Source organism: Molothrus ater, chromosome 19 (genome assembly GCF_012460135.2).
Source record: "Molothrus ater isolate BHLD 08-10-18 breed brown headed cowbird chromosome 19, BPBGC_Mater_1.1, whole genome shotgun sequence".
In the NCBI taxonomy this organism is placed as follows: Eukaryota; Metazoa; Chordata; class Aves; order Passeriformes; family Icteridae; genus Molothrus; species Molothrus ater.
The window spans coordinates 12,453,419-12,481,127 of NC_050496.2; the positions used below are offsets into that span (position 1 = coordinate 12,453,419).

At 60.1% G+C, this 27,709-nt stretch overlaps 4 protein-coding genes across 7 annotated transcripts in view; 2 read left to right on the plus strand and 2 right to left on the minus strand.

The window, feature by feature from the left end:
* Positions 1-58: 58 nt before the first annotated feature.
* Positions 59-4,305, plus strand: CBX8 (chromobox 8). Of its 4 annotated transcripts, none has more exons than XM_036394626.2 (5): positions 59-152; positions 552-595; positions 778-843; positions 918-1,008; positions 1,172-4,305. In XM_036394626.2, the coding sequence occupies exons 1-5, from the start codon at positions 84-86 to the stop codon at positions 1,991-1,993; spliced, it is 1,092 nt and encodes a 363-aa protein (XP_036250519.1). In that variant the 5' UTR covers positions 59-83; the 3' UTR covers positions 1,994-4,305. The 4 variants fall into 4 exon arrangements, with proteins under 4 accessions (XP_036250519.1, XP_036250521.1, XP_036250518.1 ...); XM_036394628.2 differs by having other exon boundaries at positions 942-1,008; XM_036394625.2 differs by lacking the exons at positions 59-152; positions 552-595 and having other exon boundaries at positions 629-843.
* A 3,604-nt stretch (positions 4,306-7,909) lies between these two features.
* On the minus strand, positions 7,910-12,859 carry CBX2 (chromobox 2). Its single transcript, XM_036394852.1, has 4 exons — positions 12,666-12,859; positions 12,107-12,172; positions 10,533-10,602; positions 7,910-10,289 (listed from the first exon to the last, which is right to left on the minus strand). Exons 1-4 carry the CDS (start codon positions 12,857-12,859, stop codon positions 8,943-8,945), a joined length of 1,677 nt encoding a protein of 558 aa, XP_036250745.1. The 3' UTR covers positions 7,910-8,942.
* A 637-nt stretch (positions 12,860-13,496) lies between these two features.
* Positions 13,497-26,133, minus strand: ENPP7 (ectonucleotide pyrophosphatase/phosphodiesterase 7). The gene is made up of 6 exons (XM_036394853.1): positions 25,884-26,133; positions 23,903-24,048; positions 22,505-23,125; positions 21,525-21,969; positions 13,791-13,902; positions 13,497-13,575 (listed from the first exon to the last, which is right to left on the minus strand). Exons 1-6 carry the CDS (start codon positions 26,128-26,130, stop codon positions 13,497-13,499), a joined length of 1,650 nt encoding a protein of 549 aa, XP_036250746.1. The 5' UTR covers positions 26,131-26,133.
* RBFOX3 (RNA binding fox-1 homolog 3) overlaps positions 13,589-27,709 on the plus strand; it is a 140,349-nt gene continuing 126,228 nt past the window's right edge. Inside the window, exon 1 of the mRNA XM_036394303.2 lies at positions 13,589-13,810. The gene's annotated coding sequence lies outside the window, so the exon portion shown is untranslated. The remainder of the gene's footprint in view (positions 13,811-27,709) is intronic.

The following is a 27,709-nucleotide window of genomic DNA, read 5'->3' on the forward strand; positions in this document are numbered from 1 at the left end:
GGGGCGCGGTGACGTCAGCGGGCGGAGTATTATGGTCTGGGCTGCGCCGGGGCCGCCCCTGCGCTGCGAGCGGCCGCGTAAACATGGAGCTCTCGGCCGTCGGGGAGCGCGTCTTCGCGGCCGAGGCCCTGCTCAAGCGCCGCATCCGCAAAGTAGGTGCCCCCCCGGCGGGCCCCCGCCGCGCCCCCGCCGCCCCGCGCCCCGCGCCCCGCGCCCCGGCCCGCTGGGGGCGGCTCTGCCTCCCCCCGCCGCGGGGCGGGCTCCGCTCCGCCGCTCCCGCCCTCCCTCCGCGCCTTTGGGGGGGGGGGCGGCGTTAAACCCGCGCCCGGGGGGGGTGCGTATGTGTGCGTGTGTGTGTGCGTGTGTGTGTGAAATCCGCGTTATTTTTCATTGTTGCGTCTCCCCCCCCCCACACCCCGCGCCGTGCTCCGCTCCCTGCCCGGGGCGTTGCGGGGGGACCTTTGTTGCGGGGCGGTTTGTCGCGGGTTTGTCGCGGGTTTGTCGCGGGTTTCGCTCCACGCATATTTATTTCCCTCGCTTCCCATCCGCAGGGCCGCATGGAATATCTGGTCAAATGGAAGGGCTGGTCGCAGAAGTAAGTGGCCCGTGGGGCCTCGGGGGGCTGCAGCAGGGGCTGGGGGGGATGCTGGCTGCACCCCCTGCTCTCCCTTTGTGCCAGAACCAGAACCTTTATGCCTCTGGTTTTTTAATTTCATTTGTCTTCCTCCCTCCTGGCTCCTTATTCTGTTCCCTCTCTCCATCCCGCCTTGCCCCCAGGTACAGCACTTGGGAACCCGAGGAGAACATCCTGGATGCCCGGCTGCTCGCAGCCTTCGAGGAGAGGTACAAGGCCTTTACTAGCTGTAGCAGTTGCGCTTGTAAATATGTTGCTGTCTTGTAGCTATGCTGAATTGAAGCTTTGGTTCTTTTAACACCTCTAGGGAGCGAGAAATGGAGCTTTACGGGCCCAAAAAGCGAGGCCCCAAGCCCAAAACCTTCCTGCTAAAGGTAAGGAGGCCAGAGCCCACACACCAGGGCTCCGGGCCAGGGCAGGGGTCCCGGTCCGGCCCCCTCGGAGGATGCTCCCCTCAAAGGTGGCCTCTTGTAAGTTGCAATTACACAGCCGGATGGCAGGATAATAAAGTCACCGGGTGATTTATCTTCTTTGCAGGCCCAGGCAAAAGCCAAAGCCAAAACCTATGAATTCCGCAGCGACTCTTCCAGGGGGATCCGGGTGCCGTATCCCGGCAGGTCCCCCCAGGAGCTGGGCTCCACGTCCCGGGCTAGGGAAGGACTGAGAAACATAGCCCTGGCCCCCCAGGGCAGCTCCAGCAGCAGCACCCCCAAGGCAGACGGCATCCGGGAGCGGGTGATCCGCGTGGAGGAGAAGCCCGGGGAGACCCCCAAAAAGAGAGGCCCGAAGCCCAGGAAGGAGCTTTACAAGGACCTTGCGGAGACTCTGGACGCCTCCAAGAGGAAACTGGGGGAGCCGGGGGACAAGGTGGGGGACTACCTGAAGGCCAGGAAGATGGAGGAGGCGGCGGGGGCAGCCAAGTTTGGCTCGGGACACAGCGTGATCCAGCTGGCCCGGCGGCAGGAGCCCGACCTGCCCGGCGCCCTGCCCGGCCCCACCCGCGCCGAGCCGGGCCCCGAGGCCTTCCCCCCGCGCCTGGCCAAGCACCGGGCGGACTTCCTGGACCCCAAGGGGCAGGGGGGGCTGGACCCCGGCGGGCCCAAGCTCCTGCACGGCGCCGTGGGCCCGGGGGCCGTGGGCGGCCTGTACCGCGACGGCGTGGGGGGCCCGGCGGGGCGGCCCTCGCTCATCGCCAGGATCCCCGTCTCCAGGATCCTGGGGGACCCCGAGGAGGAGTCCTGGAGCCCCTCTCTCAACAACCTGGAGAAGGTGGTGGTAACTGATGTGACCTCTAACTTTTTGACCGTCACCATCAAGGAGAGCAGCACGGACCAAGGATTCTTTAAGGAGAAGCGATGAGTTTGGTGGAGGTGGTGCTGGGGTTTTCTTCAGTCAGATCCAGACAAAAGCTTGGTAGAGCTTGGTGGGCCTCTCTTTTTTTCTTTTTTTTTTATGCTCCTTTTTTTTTTTTTTTTTTTTCTTTTAAATTTTTTTTTCTTTTGTTTTTGGTCCTGGAGAGAATTTAGAAACTGTCCTAAATTCATTAACTCATTCTTTTGTTTTGGTTTTTTTTCACGTCTTACATTTCGTTGGAAAGATTATCTCTAGAGTTATATTTTCTATTAGATGTAAATATGTTATTTAAGAAAAAATGCTTATATATATATCTATATATATATATTTCAACTCTGAGTTGTTTTATTTAAATGGAGACAACAGTGACTGCTCAGTTGCTCCTAGAAAGGACAATAAAACTGAGAACTAACGAGTTCACGCATCTGCCGCAGGAGCCGGTGTACATAACAGTGTTCATAGCTAAGTATGTGCTGGGTTTTTTTAACTATTATTTTTCATATGATGCTATGGATGGTGGAGGGGGACGTGTTGCTCCCTCACAGGGCCGAGTGCCCGGATTTCTTGATTGTGATTTAAGGTGTTGCTTGTACAATCAAGTGTGCTGTGTCCAGGACTGTTGCCCTTGACAGTTGACGTGAGCACTTGAATTCACAGTGTTGTTGGGGATGGGGTGTTTCCAGTCTAACAAAAAAAGTCATGTTGCTACAAAGTCGGGGCGGGGAAAAGCAGAAATCCATAAAAAGGCTAAAAGTGTTGGAGTATTAACTTGAATTCCCTTTTCTTGCGGAGGAGAGGAGTTTGTGTGTGTAAGGCTCCTGAGGGGTGATACTGAAATGCACTTTAATAGAGTTGTCGTAGCAGTTGTGGGAGATGGGACTGAGCTGGGTATATCTGTTTTCATTTTGTCTGGTCGCTTGATTCTGTTCCCCCACCCACTAAAAACAAAAAACCCCAACAAAACCCCCCTCTGTTTACATTCCTGAAATGCCAGAGAGGTTGGGGAGGGAACATCTCACTGCCCATATTTAGTTACTTTTTTCTGCTACAGAAAGTGGATTATTATTATTATTTTATTCCCAATCACAGTTTACTTCAGACTGTTGGAAGACTCTTGATAAAGTGTTTTGTAATATCCACATCCCTGACGAATCCCAGGGTCACCTTTATGCATTCAGAGACAATAAACATTTCCCTTTCCTTACGCTGGTTAAACAATAGCCAAGAGGCAAAATATTCCTGTGCGGGGCAGCTCTGCTGCCTCGGATGGATTTGGTGCTGGATTTGCCCCTGGGATCCCTCCCAGGGCTGGGATCCGGGGCCGGGATCCGGAGCTGGGATCCCTCCCTGGCTGTGGTAGGGAGGCTCTCGGGGCTCTGGACGAGCTGCAGCAGTTTGGCTGCTGGCTGGGGGGCTGGGGGTGTCCCTGCTCTGCTGCTCTCCCAGCTCGGTCACCGCTGCTCGGGGAGGGAGCCTGGCCCGGCTGCGGCTGGGTGAGGTGGAGCAGGTGGCCCTGGCCTCCTCACACCTTGCTCTGGGCGGCAGTGGGATGGGAAGCACAAGCCCGGCAGTGCCTGAGGGCTGGGACTGAGCCAGGACCTCTCATCCCTGAGCTCCTGAAGGCCCCTGGCCCCGGGAGCATCCATGGGCTGAGGGAAGGGCTGGGCAAGGGCCGTCTCTGCTGCAGGGCCCTTTGGCAGCTTCACCTTGCCCGGTTCCCTTCCCCATCCTTCTTTTGGGAGCCGTGAGGTGCCTGGCAGGATGCTGGATTGGCTGTGCAAAGGGAGCCATCGTGTCTGACAGTTCCCAGTTTGTTTTTCCTTTCTTCTTTTTCTTTTCTTTTTTTTTTTTTTTTTTTAAGACATATTTTGTAAAATTGAGATTTTTAACTTGGTTTGTACGAAGAGCCGATGCATTGGTTCCGGTGCTGACACGGTGTTGTTGGAGGATGAGGAGGGGGTTGAGCTGTTTGTGCTCCTGCCGCCGCAGGGGCCGGAGGATCCTTCCCTGTGCAAAGAGCCCGGAGCCGCTCCTGCCCCGCTGGAAGCTCCAGCGCCGTGTCCGTGTGTCCGGCACACCTGGAGCGAGCCGTCCCTGTGCGTGTATCCGTGTGTCTGTACATAGACGTGTACCCTGCGTGTGTGTGTGTGCGGGCGCGTGCGTGTGAATTATTTAAATCTAAGACTTGTACAAAAAACCGATTTGGCTAAATCTCAGTCTCAGAAGTGAAGCTTAACTACGTGTCTTCTGCCAGCCGTGAATGTCCATATGAGACCTGCTTTTTATGTCAGTTTAAATATATACTTTGTAAATAGAAACGTGTCTGGCTTCCCTTTGTGGCCCTGGGGTGCCCGGGGGTACCGTGGGGTGCGCGGGGGTCCCGGCGGGGTGGGTGCCCCTGCAGCCCGGGGGGGCTGGGGGCAGGCGGAGGCTCCGCGGATGTCGCCGGTCTGGGCGCCCCCCCGGGGGTCCCGCGGTGCCCCGAGGGGGCGGCGGCGGCCGCTGTGAGCGGCCTCGGTCCGAGGAACGGCGCCGGGGCCGCCGCTACGACACCTCCCGGAACCGGGCCGGTACCGGCGCTGGCCCGGCCCGCGGCGCTCCGCCCTTCCGACGGCTCGGGCGGCGGCGGCCCCTGCCCGTCGGGCCCGGCCTTTGTGCGAGCGCGGCCCGGCAGCCCGGGCGGGGGTGGGGGGCTTCGTGGCTTTTTGAAGCCGTGTCCTCATTAACCTCCTTTTTCTGCTCGGGCGGGTGGGGCGCGGACCCCGCGCCGCGGGAGCTGCCAGCGCCGGGAGGAGCGGGAGGAAGGGCCGCACAATGGCGCCTTTCTCCGCCGGCCCGGCGGGGGGGCCCGTTCACACGGGCCGCGGGGCCCGGGGCCGGGGCTGGGGCCGGCCCGGGGGCGCTCGCACGGCGGGGCTCGGCTCCCGCCCGACGGCGGCACCGACGGCAGCGCCCGGGGCCGCCCGCGCCCTTCCGCGGCCGCGCAGCGCCCTCCGCAGGCCGGCCCGGCCCTGGCCCCGGTCCCGGTCCCTGGCCCGGTCCTGCCCCGGTCCCGCAGGTGCGGGCGCTCACCTGAGCTCCGCTCACGGTGCTCTCGGGGCAGCTCCAGCCGCAGCGGAGCCCCGGAGCCGGGAGGGGCTGCGGCCGGCACGGAGCCCCGCGGGGAACGCGGTGCGGTTTCCCCGCTCCGGTTTCCCCGCTCCGGTTTCCCCGCTCCGGTTCCCGGCGCCGGTCCCAGGCTCGCACATCCCCAGCCCGGGGCCCCGCCGCAGCCCGGGCCGGGAACACGGAGCCGCAGAGAGGGGCCGGCCCCGGGCGCTGCCGGGGGGACGGAGGGGCACGGGAGCAGTGACCGGAGCACTCCCGGAGCAGTGACCACACGAGGCTGAAAAGTTTAAAAAAATATTTATTGATATGCTAGAAAAGAAGTGTGGAAAAGTCATACAAAACCCCCCACCCGACGTAACCATTTCCTAGTGTTTTCCTGCAAATAAATTAAAAGCAGCCTAGAGCTGGGGGCTACACTAGCGTTAGTGTCCAGGAACACTGGAAAACTGCTCAAAGAACATGGGTGAGGGGCTGGGAGGGACCGGGTGATGCGTGGGGAGCTGGTCCTGCTCCCACAGCACTCATGCTTTCACAGGGCAATAACATCCCCGACTTTTGTTCTCAGAAAATAAAAGCAAAAAAACAGCTGCAGTTTAAAGCAATTATAAGTGTCATACAGGATCGATTTGGCTCTCTCTTTAATTAAAACGTACAAATCAGAGCACTGACTGGCACAAGTTACAAGAACAATTGTTTGTTTTCACCTATCTCAAATTTCTGTCAGTAAAACCTTTCTCCTGGCTCTGGAGCCCATCACACACAGCTCAGAAACTCGACACAAACCAAACCCCTAAACTATCTCCATCCCTCCGTGTACTCCTGGGATTTTCTTTTTGGTACAAAATATATATATAAAAATAGACTCAGTTTCTCGGGATGATGGCTGAATCGGCCACCTCTTCCAGTCCAATGGAAAACAACAAGGATGCTTAACCAGATTACGCCTGGGGAAAATATCCTTTCACTATACAAATACCGCAGGATTTCCACATCGGAAACCCCTTAGAAAATGACAAGTGACAAACCTTTAATTGCCTGTCTGACACCCGGCTGAACATGCCAACCCATAGCAGCAAACTCAAAAAAAAAAAAAAAAGGAATAAAAAAAGGTAGAACTTGAATCCTAACGGCATATAACCAGGGTCTGCACCAACCAGGGGTCTTCCAACCCCTGTCCACAAAGATTGCAGTAAATTCATCACAGGATGTGTCTTTGGGAAGCAAACCCCGGTGGGAACCGTGCACTCAGGCCCCCCAGCTGATGGGAGAGCCAAGGTCCCAGAACAACAAGTGAGAAAGGGGCTGGGGAAGAAATGTAGAGTGAGACGGCCAGAAAAAAATCCTGGATTATCATTTTCACCATCGTTAGACCTTTGGCATTGAACCAGCTGGTGAGCAAAAGGCACAATAGCAAGTGGTGACAGCAGAGTCCTGTGCTGCTCGAGGGGACATGCCCTGGTGATGGAGGGGGCTGCCTGCTGTGGGGACACGTGTCCCTTTGCCAGACAGGAGCCAGGCCCTGCAGGGAGAAACCCCGGGAGCTGGGCCAGCGGCTCTGGAGGGAGCAGCCAGCCCAGAGCTGCTGTGCAGTGCAGCCAGCACTTCACCCGCTGTACAGCTCAGCCCCTGCCCTGCCTCTGGGGCCTGGCCCCTCCTTGGAGCATCTTCAGATAATTTTCCCCCCCTTGGAGAAACCAACCCACACATTCTCTTTCTGCAGGCAGGAGCATCCCTGCCCGGCCAGCTTCCCCTCTGGGGCATTGCTCAGCAGGGCTCTGCACAGCTGGTGTCCCACTGGGGACCAGGACACCTGTCCCCACGGGTGTCACCGTGTCCCCAAGACCCTGTGACCACCCTGCTTTGCATAGGCACAAACCTGTGGTGGGACCGGTGCCACAGCCAAGGCTGAGATAAGGACGGTCCAAAGGCACATTGTTATCAGTTTGGATTCACAAACACCAGGTAGCAAACGTTTGGTGTGTGGCTGAGAGCGTCACCCCATGCTCCCAGAGCCCTTGGTTCTTCTCCCAGAGCACTGGCACCCCTGGCACAGCACACACCCTGCCCGGGGCTCTGCCTGCTGCTGACACAGGCCAATGCTGCCCTGGGGCTCGTTTGGCAAGGTCACAGTAGCAGGTAAACTGCACAGATTGTGACATTTGGCATCACCTGAGAATGATCCCACTGGCAGCCAGGGGCAGCAGCCATGACCATGGGGGGCTGCTGCCTCAGGGGGTCACAAGCACCTGCACCCCCAGTTTGGTCCATGCACCCGCACTCCTGTGAGTGTCCCTGCCTGGGGCAAAGGGAAATGCCTGCCCTGGTGCCACCTCAGTCACCTGGGGACCCCCCAAGCAGTGACCTGCTGGTCAGGTGGAGGGACATCAGGACCGTGCAGGGAGGGGGCAGCTGCCAGCTGCTCATTGCCTCTGAGAAAAGGACTCAGCACCAACAGAACGAAAATGACCTCGAATGCTACTAAACTCTGCCTGAACTGCTGCTAATTTTGGCTTCTAGGAGAAATCTGCAGCAGGGAAAACACTGCAGTGGAAAAGCCATTACTGGGTGCCATTACAAGCCCAAAGGAGCACCCCAGCTGCTGGGATGGCCAGGGGCAGGTGAATGGCTGTTCAGGTGCTCAGGAGAACAGCAGCCTGAGGTACCCACTGGCCTTAGCCCCTCTCCCTCTCCTCTCCCTTCCCATCACTCCAGACACCTGTGCAGGTGGCCTTGAGCAGCTTCTGAGCATTCTGGAGAAAACCATGGATGATCAGCGTGAGTCTCACCCAGGGAGCAGCAGTCCTGGGTGTCCTGGCAGTCCCAGCACCAACCCACCTGCTGCTGGAAGGGTTCACACGTTCTGCAAGGCTCATAAAATATTCCCCAGCTCAGTTCCTGTGAGTGCCTGGAACCTGCTGTGCAGGAGGTGGAGATGCTGGCAATGCCAGCATGAGGCAGAGGAGGGGTGTGGGGGTTCCCTGGGCTGCCCAGAAATTCACGTTCTTCTGGAAGTCAAGTCACTGCACAGAAGCTGGTGGATCCTGCTGGCTCTCAAGGCAGGACTTTCCTCCAGCAGAAAGGAAACACCCTCCAAAAAAAGCACCTCTGCCACCTGTTCTGTTAGTGGCATCCAGGACTTCACCTATCTGAGAATGGGGTTATTTCCCTCCCTCATGAAAAAAAAAAAATTCCTTAAGAAAAAATGTAAACAATATTTCCCTATCAGCTGGAAACCCCAACAGAACCGCTGTGGGTTCCCCATCATTGGAAATGACCTCGCCCAGGGGGGTGGCTGGGCTGAGAGTACCCTGAAAAACCCCCGAATGCAGCTGCCCCCCACAGCCCCGAGGGCTGGGAGCAGCAGCTGCCTCATTTGGATTGACTTGCAGTTCCCCATGGCTCACAGACACATCCACAGGAAGCCCAGAAGAGAATCTCCCAGGTGTAAGAGAGTCCTGTGGCAGCTCCACACCCCCGTGGTCAGTGAGCTGCAGCCCTTGGATCTGCTGCTTCAAAGCTGAGACCTGCAGGCAGCGAAGCCTGGCTCAAAACTGGCCAGCCTGGCACCCCAGCAGCACCCGTGCCCCGCTCCCAGAGCATGGCATCGACCACCCCACACGGGGCACGGCTCCAGAGAGGATGGAGAGGAGCTAGGGAGGAAATCCAGGACCTGCTGGCAGTTTGGAGCGGGTTTCACTGCGTTAGTGGTCCAGCCTTTCCAGACACGAGTTCCAGCAGGTCCCACGAGGGCTGCGCGTTCACTGGAAGAAAAAACACCTGATGGAAGAGCTGGGCAAAGCTGAGGGTGAGGCTGAAGGGCCCTCTCCCTCCTCTCAGGCTCCGGGGCTCAGTATTGCCGCAGGTTGAAAAACCCGACGCTGGTGGGGGACTCCTTGACCGTCACTGTGATCAGGTTGGCGGTGACATCGGTGACAAAGACGTGCTCGATCAGGCTGCGCGTGGGTTTCCAGTCCTGGCTGGTCTGGATGGACACAGACATGTTCTGAGCCACACCTGGGAGGGAGGCTGAATCCCGGTCCGAATCCGAGCTGGTGTCCTCGCTGGTGCTGGCTTCGGACAGCGCGGGGGCCTTGCGGCCCTCGGTGGCCGCGTGTCCCTCTGGAGCACCCGCGGAGCCACCTTTGGCCGAGTCCCTGTCCCCTGCCCGCTGTGTCTGCTTCTTGCTCTTGCCTCCGTCCCCCCCTGGCAGCGCAGCGGCACTGGCAGCATTCAGCCCGGCCCCTGCCGTGCCCCCCTTGGCGCCGCCAGCGCCCTTGGCGCCCGCAGGGGCCGCGCTGCCGGCAGAGCCCTTGGCCAGGGAGCCGCAGAGGTGCCGGGGGCCGCTGCTCCCGCTGGGCCCGTTCCTGACACTCTGCAGGTTCAGAGCCTGCAGGTTCAGCTCCTGGCTGGAGGCTGCCTGGCTGCTGGCCCCCGATGAGCTCGATGGTGTCTTGCTGCCGTTGGGCAGCATCTGGCCTCCAGCAGCAAACCCTGACTTCTGCTCCCCTCCGGCGCTGCTGCCAGAAGCCTTTGCAGTTTTGGGTCCCTGTGCGTTCAGCCCCGGCTCCCCAGAGCCCTTCTGGCTCCTCATTTTCAAGTCCAGCCCTAAGCTGCCCTTACTGGCTGCCTGTGCCTTCAGTGCCAGCCTGCCCAGAGCTGAGCTCTCGGCCGCAGCCTGGCTTTGGGACATCCTGTTCATGTAGTGCACGATGGAGCTCTGCCAGCTGATGGCCTGGCTGGGGCTGGCCGAGCCACTCTTCATCACGTTGGGCAGGTTCTCCCCTGAGGAGCCCCCCGAGCTGAGCCCAGCCAGGGCGCCTGGGGGGTCCTTCAGCATGGCCAGGCCCGAGCCCTGCGTGCTGTGCTGGGGCTGCAGCTTCCCCACCAGCTTGGCACTGCTCCCCGCCTCCTTCCGGGACGTTTTCAGCACCTTTGTCAGGTTCACAGTCCTTCGGGCTGCTTTCTGCTCTGGGGGAAGAGGCTTCCGGCCACGCTTCTTCCTGGAAGCGTCTTTCATGTCGGGCTTGGCCACCAGGATCTGAGCTTTCTTCTGTGGCACCGGGTGTGTCTCTCTGCTGCGGGGACCTCTCTTTGCTTCCAGATCACTCTCATCCTCTTCCTCGGAGGAGGAGGAAGAGGAGGATGTGGAGGAAGAGGAGCTACTTGACTTAGTTTTTGCAGGCATCTCTGGTTCCTGCAAAGCAACAGAGATGGGAAGAGTTAACAGCAATGACCAAGGAATGGTTGTGGGCACTACAAACCCTCTAGGGTGGCCTGGCCAGGGCCTCAGACATGCCCAGGTTCTCTATCGGTGTAGCTGATCTTCAGGGATCCATCAGCTGATGGGATGAGCTGTGTGCCCGAGGCAACCCCCAAACCCCGGTGCCCTCCAAGGCCAGAGCCCCTCCAGAGCTGCCCCACCCCTGCTGGGACTCACCACGTTCTTCCTGGGCCTGCCCCGGGGCCTCTTGCCCCTCTTCCGATTCTGCACTTCCTTCTCGTGCTCCCTGGAGGAAACAAGGATTGAGGACAATGCTCATGGGGAAGAAAAAATCACCTGGGGAAACTGAGGCAGCGAGGCAGTGACCAGAGAGCATCCCTGTGTGCGCCAGCAACATCCTCGCAGCTTCCAGCAGCTACTGATGGACCGTGTGGGGTTACCCACCCTAAACCTGTGCCTCTCCCTGCTCTGGGTGAGATTTGCTGTTTTTCTGGCACAAGGGGATCAGGCAGAGGGAAGGATCTGCCCCCAGCCCTGCTAAGGTTTGCCTTGGCTATGCCCCAGCTTCCATGCTGAGTGTGGGAGAGGCAAAGGCACTCCCTGAAGCTCAGTGAGCCCCCTTCTTTGCTGGGCTCCTTCCACCTCTCCTGCACTCCTGCTCTGGCCATGGTGGCCCAGGCTGGGATGTTTCAGGTCACTGTACTCGTTCCCTAGTTTGTTTATATGGGATGGTGTTCAGATGTAACACATCCAGCTGATTAAACACCATCCTGTCTGCACTCAACACCAGATCCTATTCTTGAAAAAAATTGATCCAGAAACCAGTTATAATTGAATCCTATCATAAACTTTAATGATTTTTATTATTACTATGTCAAAGTACTTGGCAGCACTGTGCCTGCCATGGCCAGCTGGCTACCCCTCTGTCCTGTGAGTGATTCTGGGGTGCAGGGCTGTGGAATCATTGCTGTTCTCAGCCTGGCTCCAGGCAGGAGCACAGACACCATCCTGTTCTGCCATCCAGGTGGTTCAGCCTGGAGAAGGCTCTAGGGAGACTTCAGAGCATCTCCCAGTACTTAAAGAGGCTCCAAGAGAGCTGGAGAGGGACTTTGGACAAGGGCCTGGAGTGACAGGACACAGGGAATGGCTGCCAGCTGACTGAGGGCAGGGTTAGATGGGGGATTAAGAAGAAATTCTTCCCTGTGAGGGTGGTGAGGCCCTGGCACAGGGTGCCCAAAGAATCTGTGGCTGCCCCATCCATGGTAATGTCTAAGGCCAGGTTGGACAGGACCTGGAGCAGCCTGGGATAGTGGAAATGTTTGGGTGGATTGGGAACAGCTTTAAGATCCTTCCTAATCCAAACATTCTCTACAATTTTCTCCCAGATATTATTTCTCTCACCCTCCCAGAGCTTCACCCTCCACAAGTTCACTTTAATGCCTCACAAGCCCAGGCATCTTCTCCCCCCAGGGATCTGTGGCTGCCCCCCCAAGCACAGCCAAAGTCCCTGAGCCCTGGATGGGGACAGGGAGCCCCAGGTCCGTGCCAGGCTCTGCCCCATTCCCCGGGTGCACCCAGAGGCCCCAAACCCTCGGGGTCTGCCTGGCCAGGGCAGAGCCGTTCTAGGTAGACCTGGACCGGCCGTGACTCCGGGGACAAACAAAAGGGCCTGGCCACAAAGGGCCCCGCCAGCTCCGGGCTGTTGTTTCCAACGGCTTCCACCACACGTGCAGCCAATTAGAAGTTAATTGACTTTACAGTTTGCTTAGAAACATTTAGAGTTTGCTCACTTCTTTTGGAACGCCAGGAGCAGCCGGGGGTCCAGGATGTTCTCCTCGGGCTCCCAGCTGTTGTGCCTGCAACAGAGGACACGGACCGGGTGAGAACAGGGGCCGGATCCCCCCCCCGGCACCGAGGGCTTCCCCCGGGGCCACCCGGGCCTGGCACGGACCGGGGCATGCCGGTACCGGGGGCCGGCACAGCCGGGGGGCGGGCAGGGGAGAGGGGCCGGGGGAGGGAGATCGGGAAGGGGCGGCCACGCCGCCGCGGGGCGAGGCGAGCCCCGCGCATCCCGGGGGAGCTCCGGTTTCAGCAGAGCGGGCGCGGGGCCGCCACGGCCGGGGGGGTGCGGCGGCTCGGGGGGGCTGCACCGGCCCGGGGCGGGGGGGAGCGGAGCCCCACGCGGTGGCGGGGAGGGCCCGGCCGCGGCCGCGCTTATTTGTAAACAAAAGGAGCGGCACGACCCAAACAAAAGCGGCCGGGCGGGCGGTACCCGCGGCCCGCTCCGCAGCCGCTCCGCACCGCGTGGTTCCGCGATCCGCGCCCCGCGCCCCGCGCCGCCCCGCTCACTTGGAGGACCAGCCTCGCCACTTGACCAGGTACTCCAGCTTGCCCTGCGGAGAGAGACGGGAGAGGGGCGTTAGCGGCGGCGGGGGTGCGGGAGAGCGGGGGCTGCGGGGCGCGGGTCCCACCTTGCGGAGCCGCTTGCTGAGGATGCACTCGGCGGCGAAGACCTGCTCTCCCACGCTGCTCAGCTCCTCCATGGCCCCGGCCCCGCGCACACCCCCGCGCACTCACACACAAGGGGAGCCCCCGGGCGCGCCCCCGACGGCGGCCGCGCGCGCTCCGACCCCCCCAGATCCACGCGCGCCCCCCGGCACAATACGGCGGAGGGGCGGGCGGGGGGTCCCCAAATTCCCCGCCGGCCAATGGGGAGAAAGGGGCGGGGCGATCCGGCGTGGGGGGTGGGGGGAGGCATTGTCTGTGTGCGACCCCTCCTCTTCCTCCCGCGCGGGGGCGGCCGCTGCCCGGCCGGAGCGGGGACAATGGGGTGGCCCGGCCCGGGGCTTTGTTTGCCCGGGCGGCGCCGGGGGCTTCCCCGGCCGGCCCCGCGGAGGGGATCCCCCCGGTCCGGCCCCGCGAGGGGTTCCTGCTGCGAGCAGCCGGGCTCCGAGTCCCCCGCCCGGGGTCCCTCCTGGGGACAAAGCGCCCTGGGGCTGGGGCAGCCAGCGCCGGTCCCCGCCGGGCCGCGCAGGCGGCAGCAGCACCGGCACGCTGTAGTCCTAAAAGAGTTGATTCTAATAGAATAAAAGCTTTCCCGGGGGGCGGGCCGGTTGTGACCCTCGCGCGGTGCCGCTCGCAGCTCGGTGCCGCCCGGCCCGCGGTCCCTCCCGAGCCGCGCTACCGGGGGTGCGGCGGCACCGAGCGCGCACCGGGGCGTGCGGGGCTGCGCGAGGAGCCGCTGCACGGCGGTTGTGCGCTGTGGGCGTGGAAGGATGAAATATGGTGCTTTCCAGGCATGGAAGAAGATGAGTCAGCACCTCAGGGAGTTCTGCTCCGCGGGCCCGGCGCCTGCCGTTAACCGTGCGGGGATATGAATTGCCGTCGCCCCGGCGCCTGGGTGCCCGCGGCGCGCAGGGACTGAGCAGGAGCCGGACGGGCCATGGGGTGTCCTGCGCGGGGCCTCGCCCGCACCCCGGGCACTGCCGTCTCCGGTAAGCGATGCCGGGTTTAGCGGTGCCGGGTTTAGCGATGCCGGGTTTACAAAAGCATTTGGAGCGGCAGCGGGCGCGTTGGGCTGTCCCCGCTGCGGGGGGATGTCACCACAGGGACCCTCTGTACGAGGCAGTGAGAGACTGGACCGACTCGGGCTCCGCGGGGTGTGGACGTGCCTGGGGTGTCGGGTGGATGCCAGGGGGCTGTCCTGGCTCGGGCGCTGTCACCTTTCATTGCTTCCTTTGACAATTACCGCGGCCGTTCGCTGATGAGAAGAGCTGTAGGAGCGTTTTTTTAGCCGAAGGTGACACAGAATTGTAACAGCGCCGCACTTTTTGTTCGAGTTCATTTACCTTGTGCCAGCTCGGCTCTTTGTGTGCGGCACCTCTGAGGTTTTAGAAGCTCCGTGTGACCTCCCCTCGCCGTGTGCTGAGCTGTGCCCATCCCGGCGGTGTGGGGCAGCCCGAGGGATGAGGATGAGGAGCTCTGGGGCTCTCCTGGCCGCGGGGATTCGGCTCTGAGAGACGGCCCCTGTTGGGAAGGAGCCCTGATTGGGGTGATGCTGAGCTCCCAGCCGCCCCTCAGTGCTGCTGCTGCTGTGTTCCCCAGGAGCATGCAGGGCTAGGGTCGCTGTTCTCTGCCTTCCCGGGGCCAGGAAGGGGAGGCCGGGTGAGTGGAGAGGCTCCATCCTCTGCCTGATGGGCTGGGCTGGGGCTCAGAGTGGGAGCAGCCCTTGACATTTGTGTCCCTTTAGGAACCACGGGGTTTGTGGGGCTGTGCCATCAGCGTTGTCCCTGGTCCCTCGTAGGGACTCTGATTGATCCCTGGTGCTGCTCAGCCCCCATACCACACATCCTGCTCCTGCTGGGGGTGGAAAGGACCATGCTGTTCCCTGGGCTGGAAATCTCCTTTCTCCTCACAGGGGTTTATTAAAAACTGGTCCTGGGCAGTCCCTGGGCTGCCGTGGGCTCTGTGCCTTTTACCGCTGGCAGCGTGGGGTACCCCAGGGCTCCTGGGATGCCCTGTTCCCTCTTGGTCAGCCAGAGGAGACCATCCCAGCCCTGGAGCTTCCCTGGACACTGCTGGTCTGAGCTGCTGCTGGGGCTGCCCCTCTGGGGCTGGTGACTGGGGTGGGATGAGCTGCTCCTCTGCTGCTGCCAAAGCTGTGGCTCCACCTGTGAGTGCCTTTTCCATGAATTCAGTGGTTCCCATCCCCAGCAGGGACTTCACCTTTCTGGAGAAACTCAGGAACACACACTGAATAACTTGGCCCATGCTCCCACCAGGCAAAGTGACGTTGGGCCAATAAATTCACCAATCACCGTGAAAACCGTCACCATCTTAAAACTGAGAGCCAGACCCCCGAAATAACCTGATGGATCCTGATTTTGTAGCTTTTCCCAAGTAGGCCAGGCATGCCAGGAATGCTGTGGGTCCTGTGTTGTGTCTGTAGCAGGGGCTGTCAGGCTGAGGTGGGGGTTTGGTGTTGAAGGAAGGGATGGGGATGAGGGGAAAAGGGCCGTGCTGCTCCTGGACTGGAAATCTGTTTAAACCGGGGTTTACTGGGAACTAGCTCAGGTCACCCTGAGCTGCTGTGGGCTCTGTGCTCTGCCCATCCTGCCAGGCTGAGTGAGGGACACGGCAGGGAGCCCTGGCCTGGTGGGTGCAGGGTGGGGGTCAAGGTCTGGGGGGGTTCCCAAGGGCCCCTGGCCTCTGTGTTGGGGCTGGACCCCCCAAAGCAGGTGCATTGCAGGGGTGCCCCGTTCCTCCAGCCCCGGGACCCCCGTGGCCGTGGTTTTGGGGTGCCTGAGGGGGTGCGGGATGTCCCTGAGCCCAGAGGGTGAGGCCAGGGCCAGCCCAGGGAGCAGCCGGGCCATGGTGGCCATGTTTGTTGTGGGCAAATGGTGGCTGTTTTTCCCAAGGCCCCAGCCAATCAAAGCACAGAGATCTGCATCTCATTTGGGTACTGCAGCCGGGTATGGAGCTGTGCAGCTGCCAGGATGGGGTGGCCGGGGACTGCGGCCCTGTGCGGGATTCAGAGGGGTGCGTGCCACCCCCAGGGCGGGCATTTTGGGAGGAGCAGCGTCCCCACACACCGTGTGCCATAAATAAATACGTGTCCTTGTATGTTTGTTGTTATGTTCCCATCCCGGAGTGGCTGGGACCCCTGGGCAGCGAGCAGCTTCCCAGTGCAGGAAAAAGAAAAGGAAGCAAATGGTGTGGAAATGCATGGCAAATTGGGATGCAATACACAGCGGGGCTCTCCCTGCTGCGTGACCCCCAGCCCGGGCAGGGGGGCGCTGGGGAATGAATTACTGGGGATGGCAGGGCGGGAGGAGGCGCGGGGATCCGGCAGCGGCCGTGTCCGGGCACGGCCAGGCGGGGCTTTGGCCTTTGTCACCGGGAGATGTTTGCTGAAAATGTCCCACGTTGCCCATGCACGAGGTGTGAGGAGCAACGGGAAAGGCTGGGAGAGGCTCCAAGCACATGCAAAATGCGACAGTTTGGGGTTTCCTTGGAAGAGGCTGAGCTAGAGATGGCTCTGGGGAGCAGGAGCTGGTTTAGGTTCTGTGTGTCTGTGGGGTCAAACCTCGCACCCGGAGCGGGGAGGATCCATCTCACCTGTCTGGCCTGGGACATGGAAGCGTCCTCAGCCCGAGGCATCCTCAGGGCCAGGAGGGGATGGTGAGGTTCCGTGAGTGCCGTGGGTCCCCGGGGCATCCCGGGGAGCGTCCCTGTGCCGGCTGGGGCAGCCGGAGCCGCGGCCGTGCTGGGAGCGCCCCGGGCCGAGGAGCGGAAGTTCCCGGGCTTTGTCCCTCGGGCCGAGGAGCGGGTCCCGCTCCGGGGGAGCCACCGGGGCCCTGCATGGCCCCGGGACAGCGGCTGGAGGCGCCGCGGGTTCGGGGAGATGCTCCGGGCCGGGCTTTTACCGGGAGCCGCTTCCCCCGCCCGTGCCGGGAGCTCGGGGGCCTGAGCGCGGCTCGGGAGCCCTCGGCCGCCGGCTGCCGGTACTGCACCGGGACACCGGGACATGGGGACATGGGGATATGGGGATACCGGGACACCGGGACACCGGGACACCGGGACATGGGGACATGGGGATATGGGGATACCGGGACATTGGGACACCGGGACATGGGGATATGGGGATATGGGGATACCGGGACATTGGGACACCGGGACACCGGGACATGGGGATACCGGGACATTGGGACATGGGAACACCGGGACACCGGGACATGGGGACATGGGGACTTTGGGACACCGGGACATTGGGACACCGGGACATGGGGACACTGGGACATGGGGACCGGGACATTGGGACACCGGGATACTGGGACATGGGGACACCGGGACATTGGGACACCGGGACATTGGGACACCGGGATACTGGGACACGGGGACACCGGGATACTGGGACACCGGGACATGGGGACACCGGGACACCGGGACATTGGGACACTGGGACATTGGGACACTGGGACACCGAGACAGTGGGACATTGGGACACTGGGACATTGGGACATTGGGACACTGGGACACCGAGACAGTGGGACATTGGGACATCGGGACATCAGGACACCATCAGGGCGGGAGGCAGCGGGAGATGGGGGAGGAGGATGGGATGGAGGAACAGGACCAGCTCCTGGGCCAGGGAGGAGGATCCCCCGGTGTGCTCAGAATCCCAGGGCTCAGGGATGGTCCGTGCTGGGGATGCAGCTGCAGCAAGAACCGTGAGCAGCGTGCTGCATCCGGCCCCACTGAGCCGTGTCCCGTGGCACTCCCTGTGACTGGAGGGCAGTGGAACCCTCCTGCAGGGATGTTCGGGCTCAGCCTTTCCCCAGGATGGTCCCTTCCTCACCATGGGTTTTTCTGGCAGGGCTCTGTCTCACCCAAATGCTGCTGGTTGAGTCAGGAACTCAGTTCCTGCTCCCAGCTGAGGGAAGATCAGCTCTCAGATGGGGATTTGTGTCAGGAGGTTGAGTCACTACAAACTCCATGTGGGTCTGGGCAGCAGACTGGGACCAGCCCTATGAGCACTGCGCCTTCTCAGTACTTAAAGGCTTATAAAAAAGAGGGAGAGTGGCATTTTAAATGGGCAGAGAGTGATAGGACAGGGATGTGGTTTTAAACTTCAGAGAGGAGAGATTTAGGTTAAATGTTAGGAGGAAATTCTTCCCTGAGGGTGGGCAGGCCCTGGCACAGGGTGCCCAGAGCAGCTGGGGCTGCCCCTGGATCCCTGGCAGTGCTCAAAGCCAGACTGGACAGGTCTTGGAGCACCCTGGGACAGTGGGGGTGTCCCTGCCATGGCAGGGGTGGCACTGGAGGGGCTTTAAGGTCCCTTCCAACCATTCCATGGGTTTGTGATCCTGCTCTGTACCTGCTGGGCATGAGGACGGTCAGAGCCTGGTACCAGAGGGTTCTGAGCCCTGCAGGCTCTGCCAGGATCTCCAGGGCACCAGCAGAGCTGGCTGCCCCTGCCCTGGCTGTGCTGAGCTGCAGGGGAAGCCCAAGGTCACCAGCAGCAGAACCGGGAAGGTTTCTGTGCACACCCTTATCATGAACCCCATTCTCAACGGCGTGCACAGCGCTGGCCACGCTCCCCTTTCGGAGCCTCCCTGCTGCTGCCGCTGCCCTGACCCCCACCCCAGCACCGTTTCAAGCCAAACATTTTCTTCCTGTTTTTCTGAGGGTGCGGCTCTTGTTTCATCTCGTTGGGTGAAGCCGATGCAGTGAGCGAGTCTCTATGGCAACAGATGTTTATCGAGCCCCTGAGATGAGGCACAGGGCTGGGGAAAGGCACCACAGCATCTGGGAGGGGTCTGGGGGGGCTGGAATGCCACGCTGGGAGGGCTGCAGTGGGGGCTGCTGGATGGGGGGCTCTTGCTCCCTGTCCCCAAAACCCCAGCCTGGCTGAAGGGCCCTGGGCTGCTTCCTGCACAGGGGGGGTTGGGTTTGTACAGGGGCTCCTTTTGCCTCAGCCCTGCTGGGAGAGCTCCTGGGAGCCTGGCACAAACGGCCCAGGCTCTGCCAGCCCCCGGCTCAGGAGCCACAGAGCTGTGGGCTGTGTGCTGGGGGTCCCTGTCTCCAGAATACATCAATGCCCTCCCAGAGCTCCCAGCAGCTGCAGCCGGGGCAGGTCTCAGCAGTTCTGCCACGGAGCAGCGCAGCCAGGCCCATCCTGCCTGCAGGTTTGCTGCTCGGGGGTGCACAGGGGGCATTTCCCAGTTTTGGCCGCAGCCACAAGGCACAGAAGGACAAGCAGGATGGTGCTGAGCACACCCAGGGCTCTTCGGGCAGGAGCTGGAAGTGCTCAGTGACTTTGGGACCCTTCCGAGGCTTTGGGTGCCCCGGCCAGCCCTGAATGTGGCCAGGAGGAACCACCGGGCCCTCTCTGTGTCCTGGGCAGGTCCAGGCTCAGCGGCTCCGCCCTGGGTGGGGCCTGGCGCCTTTCAGGGGAGGCTCCCGGCTCGCTCAGAACAGATTTAATTGGCACGGACACTCATCATGTACCAGCTGTCCCCGCTCCAAACCCAGCCTGGAGCTGTTGTGGCTCCCGCACTTGGGGGGATGCGAACACGGGGTGGCCGTGCCAGGCTGGACATCCGTGCCACCTCCCCCAGCAGAGCATCCCAGTGTCCCCAAAGCCCGGGAGAGGCGTCTGCTCCGGGGACTCAGGCATGCTGGAAGAGCATGGGTCAGGAATTTGGAGAGGTTTTGGGAATTCTGTCCCGTTCCCCAGCCTGGGACTGGTTATCTTTGTGAGCCGTGTCCTTCCCCATCTTGCCGTGTGCTCTGGCAGCGTTGTCTGGAGCTTGGGGGCTGCCAGGACAGGAGAGCACGGCGCTGCTGGTGCTTGTTCCAGGTCTCTGCAGCCTGCAGGTGTCGGCTGGAGGCGCCTCGTGCCAGGGAATTGATCAGGAGTTACTCGTTCTGGTGGTTCTCTGGGCACATTTGCACTGTGAGGGAAAATGACAAACTGTGGTCTGGCAGCCACACACAGCCACGAGCAGAGCCACGAACAGCGGAGGATTCACCCTGGTCCAGACCTGGCTGCACGCAGAGGACGGAGGGGACAGGGCAGGGGGCAGTGGCAGGGTCCAAGAGGGCGCCCGCCCTTCTCCTCAGCCCAGCCCATGCCCTGGGTGGTGCCAGTGCTGACCCGGGGCAGGAAAACTGAGAGTCCTGTGTGAGGTGAGAAGCCCCTGCTGTGTCCTGCAGGGAGCGGTTTTGGGGGGCTCCACAGACCGGGGAGACCCGGGGGGCCCACACCCAAAGGGGGCACGGTTTGCCGGGGTGTTTGCCCCCATCCTGGGGCTCCTTGGGCTCGGTTACCTGGCGGCGGTCAGAAAACTCCTCCCCAGCATCCCAGAACCACAGCGAGTCCCAGCAGCAGCGGCAGCTTCTCGGCGGGATGGAGAGGACCCGAACCTGCCGAGCCGAGAGGGCGGTGAGTGCCGGCCCTGCCCCGGGGCCGGTGCCCACGGGTGACGGGTGACTGTCACCTCCTGCCACCCCTCCCGCTCCTCCCTCCGCCCGGCCGGGAGCAGCTCCGCCCCGGTGCCACGGTGACCCCTGCCCGGTTACCGAACGCGGGGATGGGGGGGCACGGCCCGGTGCCCCGCAGCCACCGGGCGGTGGCGGGAACGGCGGCGGCCGCCAGGTGTCGCTGTTCCCGCGGGAATCCCGGCGGAGCGGAGCGCGCCCGGTGCCCGGTGCTGCTCCCGGTGCCGCTCCCGGTGCCGCTCCCGGTGAGCTCCCGGTGCCGCTCCCGGTGAGATCCCGGTGCTGCTCCCGGTGAGCTCCCGGTGCTGCTCCCGGTGAGCTCCCGGTGCTCCCGGTGAGATCCCGGTGAGCTCCCGGTGCCACTCTCTGTGAGCTCCCGGTGCCGCTCCCGGTGCCGCTCCCGGTGCCGCTCCTGGTGAGCTCCCGGTGCCGCTCCCGGTGCTGCTCCCGGTGAGCTCCCGGTGAGCTCCCGGTGCCGCTCCCGGTGAGCTCCCGGTGCCGCTCCCGGTGAGATCCCGGTGAGCTCCCGGTGCTGCTCCCGGTGCCGCTCCCGGTGAGCTCCCGGTGCCGCTCCCGGTGCCGCTCCCGGTGCCGCTCCCGGTGAGCTCCCGGTGCCGCTCCCGGTGCTGCTCCCGGTGCCGCTCCCGGTGCTCCCGGTGAGATCCCGGTGAGCTCCCGGTGCCACTCTCTGTGAGCTCCCGGTGCCGCTCCCGGTGCCGCTCCCGGTGAGCTCCCGGTGCCGCTCCCGGTGCTGCTCCCGGTGCCGCTCCCGGTGCCGCTCCTGGTGAGCTCCCGGTACCCATTGCCGCCCCCGGTGTCTCTCCTGGTGCCTATTTTGCCGCTGCCGGTGCTCGGTGCTGCTCCCGGTGCTGCTCCTGATGCCTTTTTGGCCACTCCCGGTGCCCATTGCCACCGCTGCTCCCGGGTGCCGCCCCCAGTGCCCATTGCCGCCCCCGGTGCTGCTCCTGGTGCCTATTTTGCCGCTCCCAGTGCCCATTGTTGCCCCCGGTGCCCTCCCAGTGAGCTCTTGGTGTGCTCCCAGTGCCCATTCCCGCCGCCGGTGCCGCTCCCCGGTACCATTCCTGGTGCCCATTGACGCCCCCCGTGCCCATTGCCCCTTCTGGTGCCTGTTGCTGTTCCCGGTGCCCACTGTCAGTGCCGGTGCCTGCTGCCCTCCCACTGCCCCCCATGGCTCCTGCTGCTGACCATTGCTGCCGTTGTCATTGCCGTTGTCGTTGCCGTTGTCATTGCCGTTGTCATTGCCATTGTCGTTGCCGTTGTCATTGCCGTTGTCATTGCCATTGCCGTTGCCATTGTCATTGCCATTGCCATTGCCGTTGTCATTGCCGTTGTCATTGCCGTTGCCGTTGCCATTGCCGTTGTCATTGCCGTTGCCGGTTCCATTGCCGTTGCCACCATCACCATCCGTGGGTTCCCTCAGCATGGGCTTGGTGACCTCCAGGGAGCCGTCATGGGGCTCGGGGGTGATGCCCAGCAGCTCGCAGAGGAGGGCGTAGACGTTGACGCTTTCGAAGGGCTCCACCTCCAGCCCCTTCTTGAAGGCCGGTCCCACGGCACGGAAGATGGTTTTCATGTTCATGGCCTCGTTGTCAAAGCCGTGCTCCCCTTTATTGAACTGGACCTTGTACCTCTGCAGGGGAGAGCAGGAGCGTGAGCCCCCCAGCCCCGCTGCCCCCCACACACCCCACCTCTCCCACCTCCTGCAGCTCCAGGGTTTGATGGTCTGGTCGGTTCCTTTCAGTTATGGGAGTTGATCTGTTGGTGTTAAACTCTGCAGAAGCTGGAGGTGCCTCCAGACACTGCTCTCAACCAATTCCATCCTGAAAGTTCCCTCCCTAAATGTTGGCACAGCCAATTTTTGTTGCACTGAGGAGCTTCCAATGGGAAGCTGCCTGCTAGCCTTGGGGCCTCCCCTTCGGTCAGGCTAGGAGAGCATCCTGCAGTGGATATTCTGCATTCATGCAATTCCTACTCCAGGGTTTCTGGATACTTTCTCTTCTCAACAGCAGAGAAGATCTTTACACAAAGAGACGGAATTTATATCTGTGTGTATGGAGACCAATTAGCACAGGGGCCTAAAGCTGGGTGGGTGCTTTGGGAGGGGAGGGGAGGAGTGAGAGGCACGTCCCAAAGGACAGTAGGATGTGCCTGAGCATACACCTTACCCCATGGATCACGTAGCCTGGATCGCTGTACAGCAAAAGTGGGGTGATCCGGGAATGGTTGGCGTAGTGGAACCTCTTTGGAAACTCTTCCTTCTTGTAAACGTGCAGCTTTGGGTGGGCGTTTTTCAGGACCGAGTACACGTGCTCCAGTTTCCCTTCCTTGGGCACCAGGAGTCCATTTGGGCCATAGTCTAGGAGCTCGAAGTCGATGTCCTTGAAGGTGAAGTTGCTGACGGTGCGGAGGTGGATCTCGTCGGTTTTCACCACGGTCTCCATGCCGTGGTCGGACGTGATGATGAGGTTCAGGTTTGACTCCAGGCCGCTCTCCCGGATACGCTGCCTCAGGTAACCCACGGTTCTGTCCACCTGCTTGATCATGTTTTTCCTCTGTGTGGATTCAGGGCCATACTTGTGTCCTGAGGAGTCTGGCTCCCCAAAGTAGAGCGTGATGAAGTCCAGGTTGTCCACCGTGAACCATTCCATGACGGTGTCAATGCTCTGCCTCCAGTTGGTTTCATTGCTGTAGTTGAACAGTGCTGGTTCCACCAACTTCTTGTACACTTCTTGCTTTTGGTATTTCGCCTTGGTTCCAGGGAAGTGGATGGAGCCTGTCTTCAAACCCTGTGAGTGGAGGCATTCCATAAACTCACCTGAACTCTCTGGGCAGCATCCTTCCATCTGTCAGTGCAGCCACCTCCTAACACAATTAGTTCATTCAGTCCCCAATGCCTACCTCTGCCTCTAATGAGGTTTTCTTGCTCATTGCCAATTAAAAGTGATTAATTGAAAGCACTGCCCTTGCACCTGGTTCCTTCACTGTGTTTTAACACCAGTTAAAACTTAGGAACCAGTGACCCATTTGCACCTTGCATGGGCCCTCCACCTCTTGACCATCAAGGCATTAAGGTGTTTTATTGAAGTCAGATGAGCCAGTTTGGCAGGTAAATGTGGGCAAAGATCTTGGGCTGGGTTTCATGTCCTGCTCAAAGCTAGGTGGAAAGCCTGCTGGGCTTGCTGCAGCTCCCAGGGGAGTGGTCCCTATGGCTGCCACCACTCTGGATGTGCCTCGGGCTGTGTGGGGCTCCCAGGCTCGGGATGCTCCCTGAGGAACCGGCTGAGGCTTCTTTAAACAGGAACAGGATAACCTGCTTTATTAATGTCTTAATAAAGCTGAAATGCATCTATTATTTTTTGCTATTTTTAGTAGAATGATCATAATTATTCCTGCCAGAATCTGGAGATTTCAGTTTTTTGCTGGTCTAATTAGCCTGACGTTCACAGGGAGGCTGGGATCTCACAGCCACCGGGGATCGTGGCGTGCCTGTGGCTTTTCCTGGGGGATGGCAGGGTGGGTGGGTCTGTGCAGGGTCTGTGTGTGTGAGGAGGTGCCACACTTGCCTGTCTCTGGGCAGTGATCCAGATGGGGAGGCTGCCGTTGTCCCACCAGCTGCTTATGCCTTGTGTGGTGTAGTAGGGCAGTCTCACGCCAGTTTTGGTGTCGAACCACATGTTGTGGATCACCCCGTGGTTCTCCAGGTACCGCCCTGTGGGAGAGATGAGGGGAGGGGGTGAGCCAGGCTGTGCTGGCTGTAGGGCAGAGGGGATCTTTGGCCTCCCCTTCCTACCCTTGCCCTGTGCCAGGTGGGGTCCCGGGGCAGGCAGGGAGATGCTGGGGGAGCGCTGCTTCCCATGTGGGTTGGTTGATGCCTGGTGGGTCTCACCTGGGCCCAGCCAGGCACTGGCACCCCCTGCAGCTGTTGCTGCCCTCTGGGCCTGGGCAGGTTCCCATTATCTGGGTGTATCTGATCCCATGGTGTTTCACTGTTATCTGGGTGTATCTGATCCCATGGTGTTTCACTGTTATATCTGGGTGTATCTGATCCCATGGTGTTTCACTGTTATATCTGGGTGTATCTGATCCCATGGTGTTTCACTGTTATCTGGGTGTACTGATCCCATGGTGTTTCACTGTTATCTGGGTGTATCTGATCCCATAGTGTTTCACTGTTATCTGGGTGTATCTGATCCCATAGTGTTTCACTGTTATCTGGGTGTATCTGATCCCATGGTGTTTCACTGTTATATCTGGGTGTATCTGATCCCATGGTGTTTCACTGTTATATCTGGGTGTATCTATCCCATGGTGTTTCACTGTTATATCTGGGTGTATCTGATCCCATGGTGTTTCACTGTTGTCTGGGTGTATCTATCCTATGGTGTTTCACTGTTATCTGGGTGTATCTATCCCATGGTGTTTCACTGTTATCTGGGTGTATCTGATCCCATGGTGTTTCACTGTTATCTGGGTGTATCTATCCCATGGTGTTTCACTGTTATCTGGGTGTATCTGATCCCATGGTGTTTCACTGTTATCTGGGTGTATCTATCCCATGGTGTTTCACTGTTATCTGGGTGTATCTGATCCCATAGTGTTTCACTGTTATCTGGGTGTATCTGATCCCATAGTGTTTCACTTTGGCTGTTGCTCGCAGGCTGCGAGGTCAGTGAGCAGAAGTTTCCCTTGGAAGGGAGAGATGCACTTTGACTCTCACATTTTGTGCTATTTTTATTATTCTGGTCCCGAAGACTGCGCAGTCCCTTCTGCACGCCATCCCCATCCTCCCTCGTATTGACGCTGCCTCCCTGCTTTTGCCCATCAGCAGATTTCATTAGCATGCTCCAGTCTTTTATGCCAAGGTTATTAATTAAAATCTTAAATAAGATTGGCTCCAAAATCGATTCTTCAGGAATTCCCCTGGTGCCCTCCCTCCAGCTTGACAATCTCCTCTCAGCATCCACTCTGTCCTCCTCTCGTAGCCTCTCACTTCCCCACGTTACAGATTTTGTACTAATCTTCATCTTCTCCATCTTAACTAATGATTTCCCATGTGGCACTGTATCAAATGCACTACTGAAGTCCAGAAAGATTAAATTTGGAGCATCTCCCTTGTTTAAAAAATAATTTATCTTATCAAAGGAGGCTATCGAGTTGGTCTGGTGCTATTTACCTTTGATAAGTACAGGTTCAGTTCATGGAATCCCAGAGTGGTCTGAGTTGGGAGGACCCTTAAAAGCCATCCCATTCCACCTCTGTGCCCCAGGCAGGGACACCTTCCACCAGACCAGGCTGACTCCAAGCCCTGGCCAACCTGGCCTTGGGCATTTCCAGGGGTGGGGAAATCTGTGCCTCACCACCCTCACAGGGAAGAATTTCCTTGTGTCTAGTTTAAATCTACCATTTCTGCATCTCTTGCCTGGTCTGCTCTGAGGCTCTGTGTGCTGCTGGGTGTTCTGGGTCCCTCCTGCCCTCGTGTCCTCCCCTGGCCCCTGAGCCCTGCCCTTGCCCAGCCCCTGCAGCTCCCGTGGCCGGGGCACTCACCGGTCAGCAGCGTGAAGTGGCAGGGGCTGGTGAGGGTGACGAAGGCAGGGGTCATGTACTTGGCCTTCACCCCGTCTGCGGCCATGGCGTCCAGGTTGGGGGTGTCCACGTCCTGGTCGTAGTTCCAGCGAAAGCCATCGAAGGACACCAGGAGCAGTTTGCTGCGGCTGGGCGCCTGCTGCAGGGGGATGCAGCTTCCCCAGGACAGGGCAGCCAAGAGCAGCCCCAGGGACAGGAGCATCTTCATTCCCTTGAGCTGGAGCTGCCCAGGTGTCCGGAGAGCTGGCATTAATACCTGCAGGGTGGGACTAAGTTCAGTCCTTATCTAATCTTGCCTTTGCTGATCGGGTGTGTGGCTTCAGCCAGCATTTGCTATCAGGACAAGTGTCTCTTGTTTGTATTTCTGCAACAGATTATCTTAAGGTTCCTTCTGGGTCAAACAGCAAATCTGCGCCTTCCCTCAGTGCTGCTCTGGTGTGTGTGAGCAGGGAGGTTCCTGGTGTGGTGGGAGGTTGGGATCCTGCCTCCACAGCCCCCTCACAGCCCACCGTGGGGTCCTGTCCCCGCTCCTGGCCCTCGGTGCCCTGCTCTGTGCTCGGCAGCTCAGCCTCAGAAGGCAACTCACGCTCCAGGGCTGCTTGTGCACCTTGAGATGAGGCTCAGAGGCTCAGGGAGGGGCTTGGGTTTACCCAGGGTTTGCCAGTGTGGCTTTGTTGAGCTGCTCACTGGAGAGGGAGGCTCTTCCTCGGATCCTGACCGTGCATCAACCCCCGGAGATGCTCCTGAGGATGAGCCCAGCTCTGAAGCCCCCGTGTCCCTCTGTGCCCTGCTGCTCCCCATGGGTGACTCTCATCCTCTCGTGCACTGCTGAGCTTCGCTGTATCAGCACCCCATCCTATCAATACCTGCTGGTTTATGGCTTCTCTGGGGTTTAATCATTGCTGACAACTTGTTTCTCAGAAAAACTGAGTTTAAGGCTTTTAGAGTTATGTAACAGAGGTTGCCTTGGTTCCCTGGGCTCTGAACTCCTTTATGTCTTTGCTCATCTTCCTCTGCTCAGGTTGCAGATTTATTCCTCGGTGCTTTGCTTCCTAACTGCCTGCCACCTTCTCCTCACCAAGCAGAGCTTTCTCCACCTGGTTTTCCCCACCCTGTCTGGGATCATTCTTTGATGTTTCTCCCTAAAACTGAGCTGGGTAGACGAGCCTTAGGCAAATGAGTTTATTCTTCCTGGATGGAATGACAGCCTCTTGGTAGTCCTGAGCATCTCAAGTATTCCCACCTGGACTGATTTGTCAGGGGGCACTGGGGTCTCTTCCAGTGTGGGTGTTTTCCCGGTGTGGCATGGGACAATCCTGCAAGAACACTGTGAGAGGTCCAGGGGATCCCAGCAGGGACCTCAGGGCTGACACCAGCTGGGAGAGCAGCCTTGGGCATTTGCAGTGGAAATGCTGGAGTGGGTCCTGCCCTGAGCCCCAGCTCTGAGCCCCCAGCCCTCCTGCTAACAGAGGGCATGGAGCGGGCACTGGGCTAAGGGCACCCCAGCACTGGTGTCTGCCACCCCACACTCCACTCCCTCAGCCCAGTGTGCCTCTCTGCCAGCCCAGCACTGATGTTTACCCAAGGAACTACATGGGATGTGTACTCAAGGAACGATTTTTTATCTGCATGTGTTGCCCTGGGCTCGATATTATCCTTCAGAGAGGACAGAGCCTCCTGGCAGCACCGAGGGGTTAAAGGGCTCATGATAAAGATGATATCGCTTGCCAAGCTCAGGGAAAGTCCTAAATATTGACTGTGCTGTTCTGAGGTGGGTCAGCAGTCCC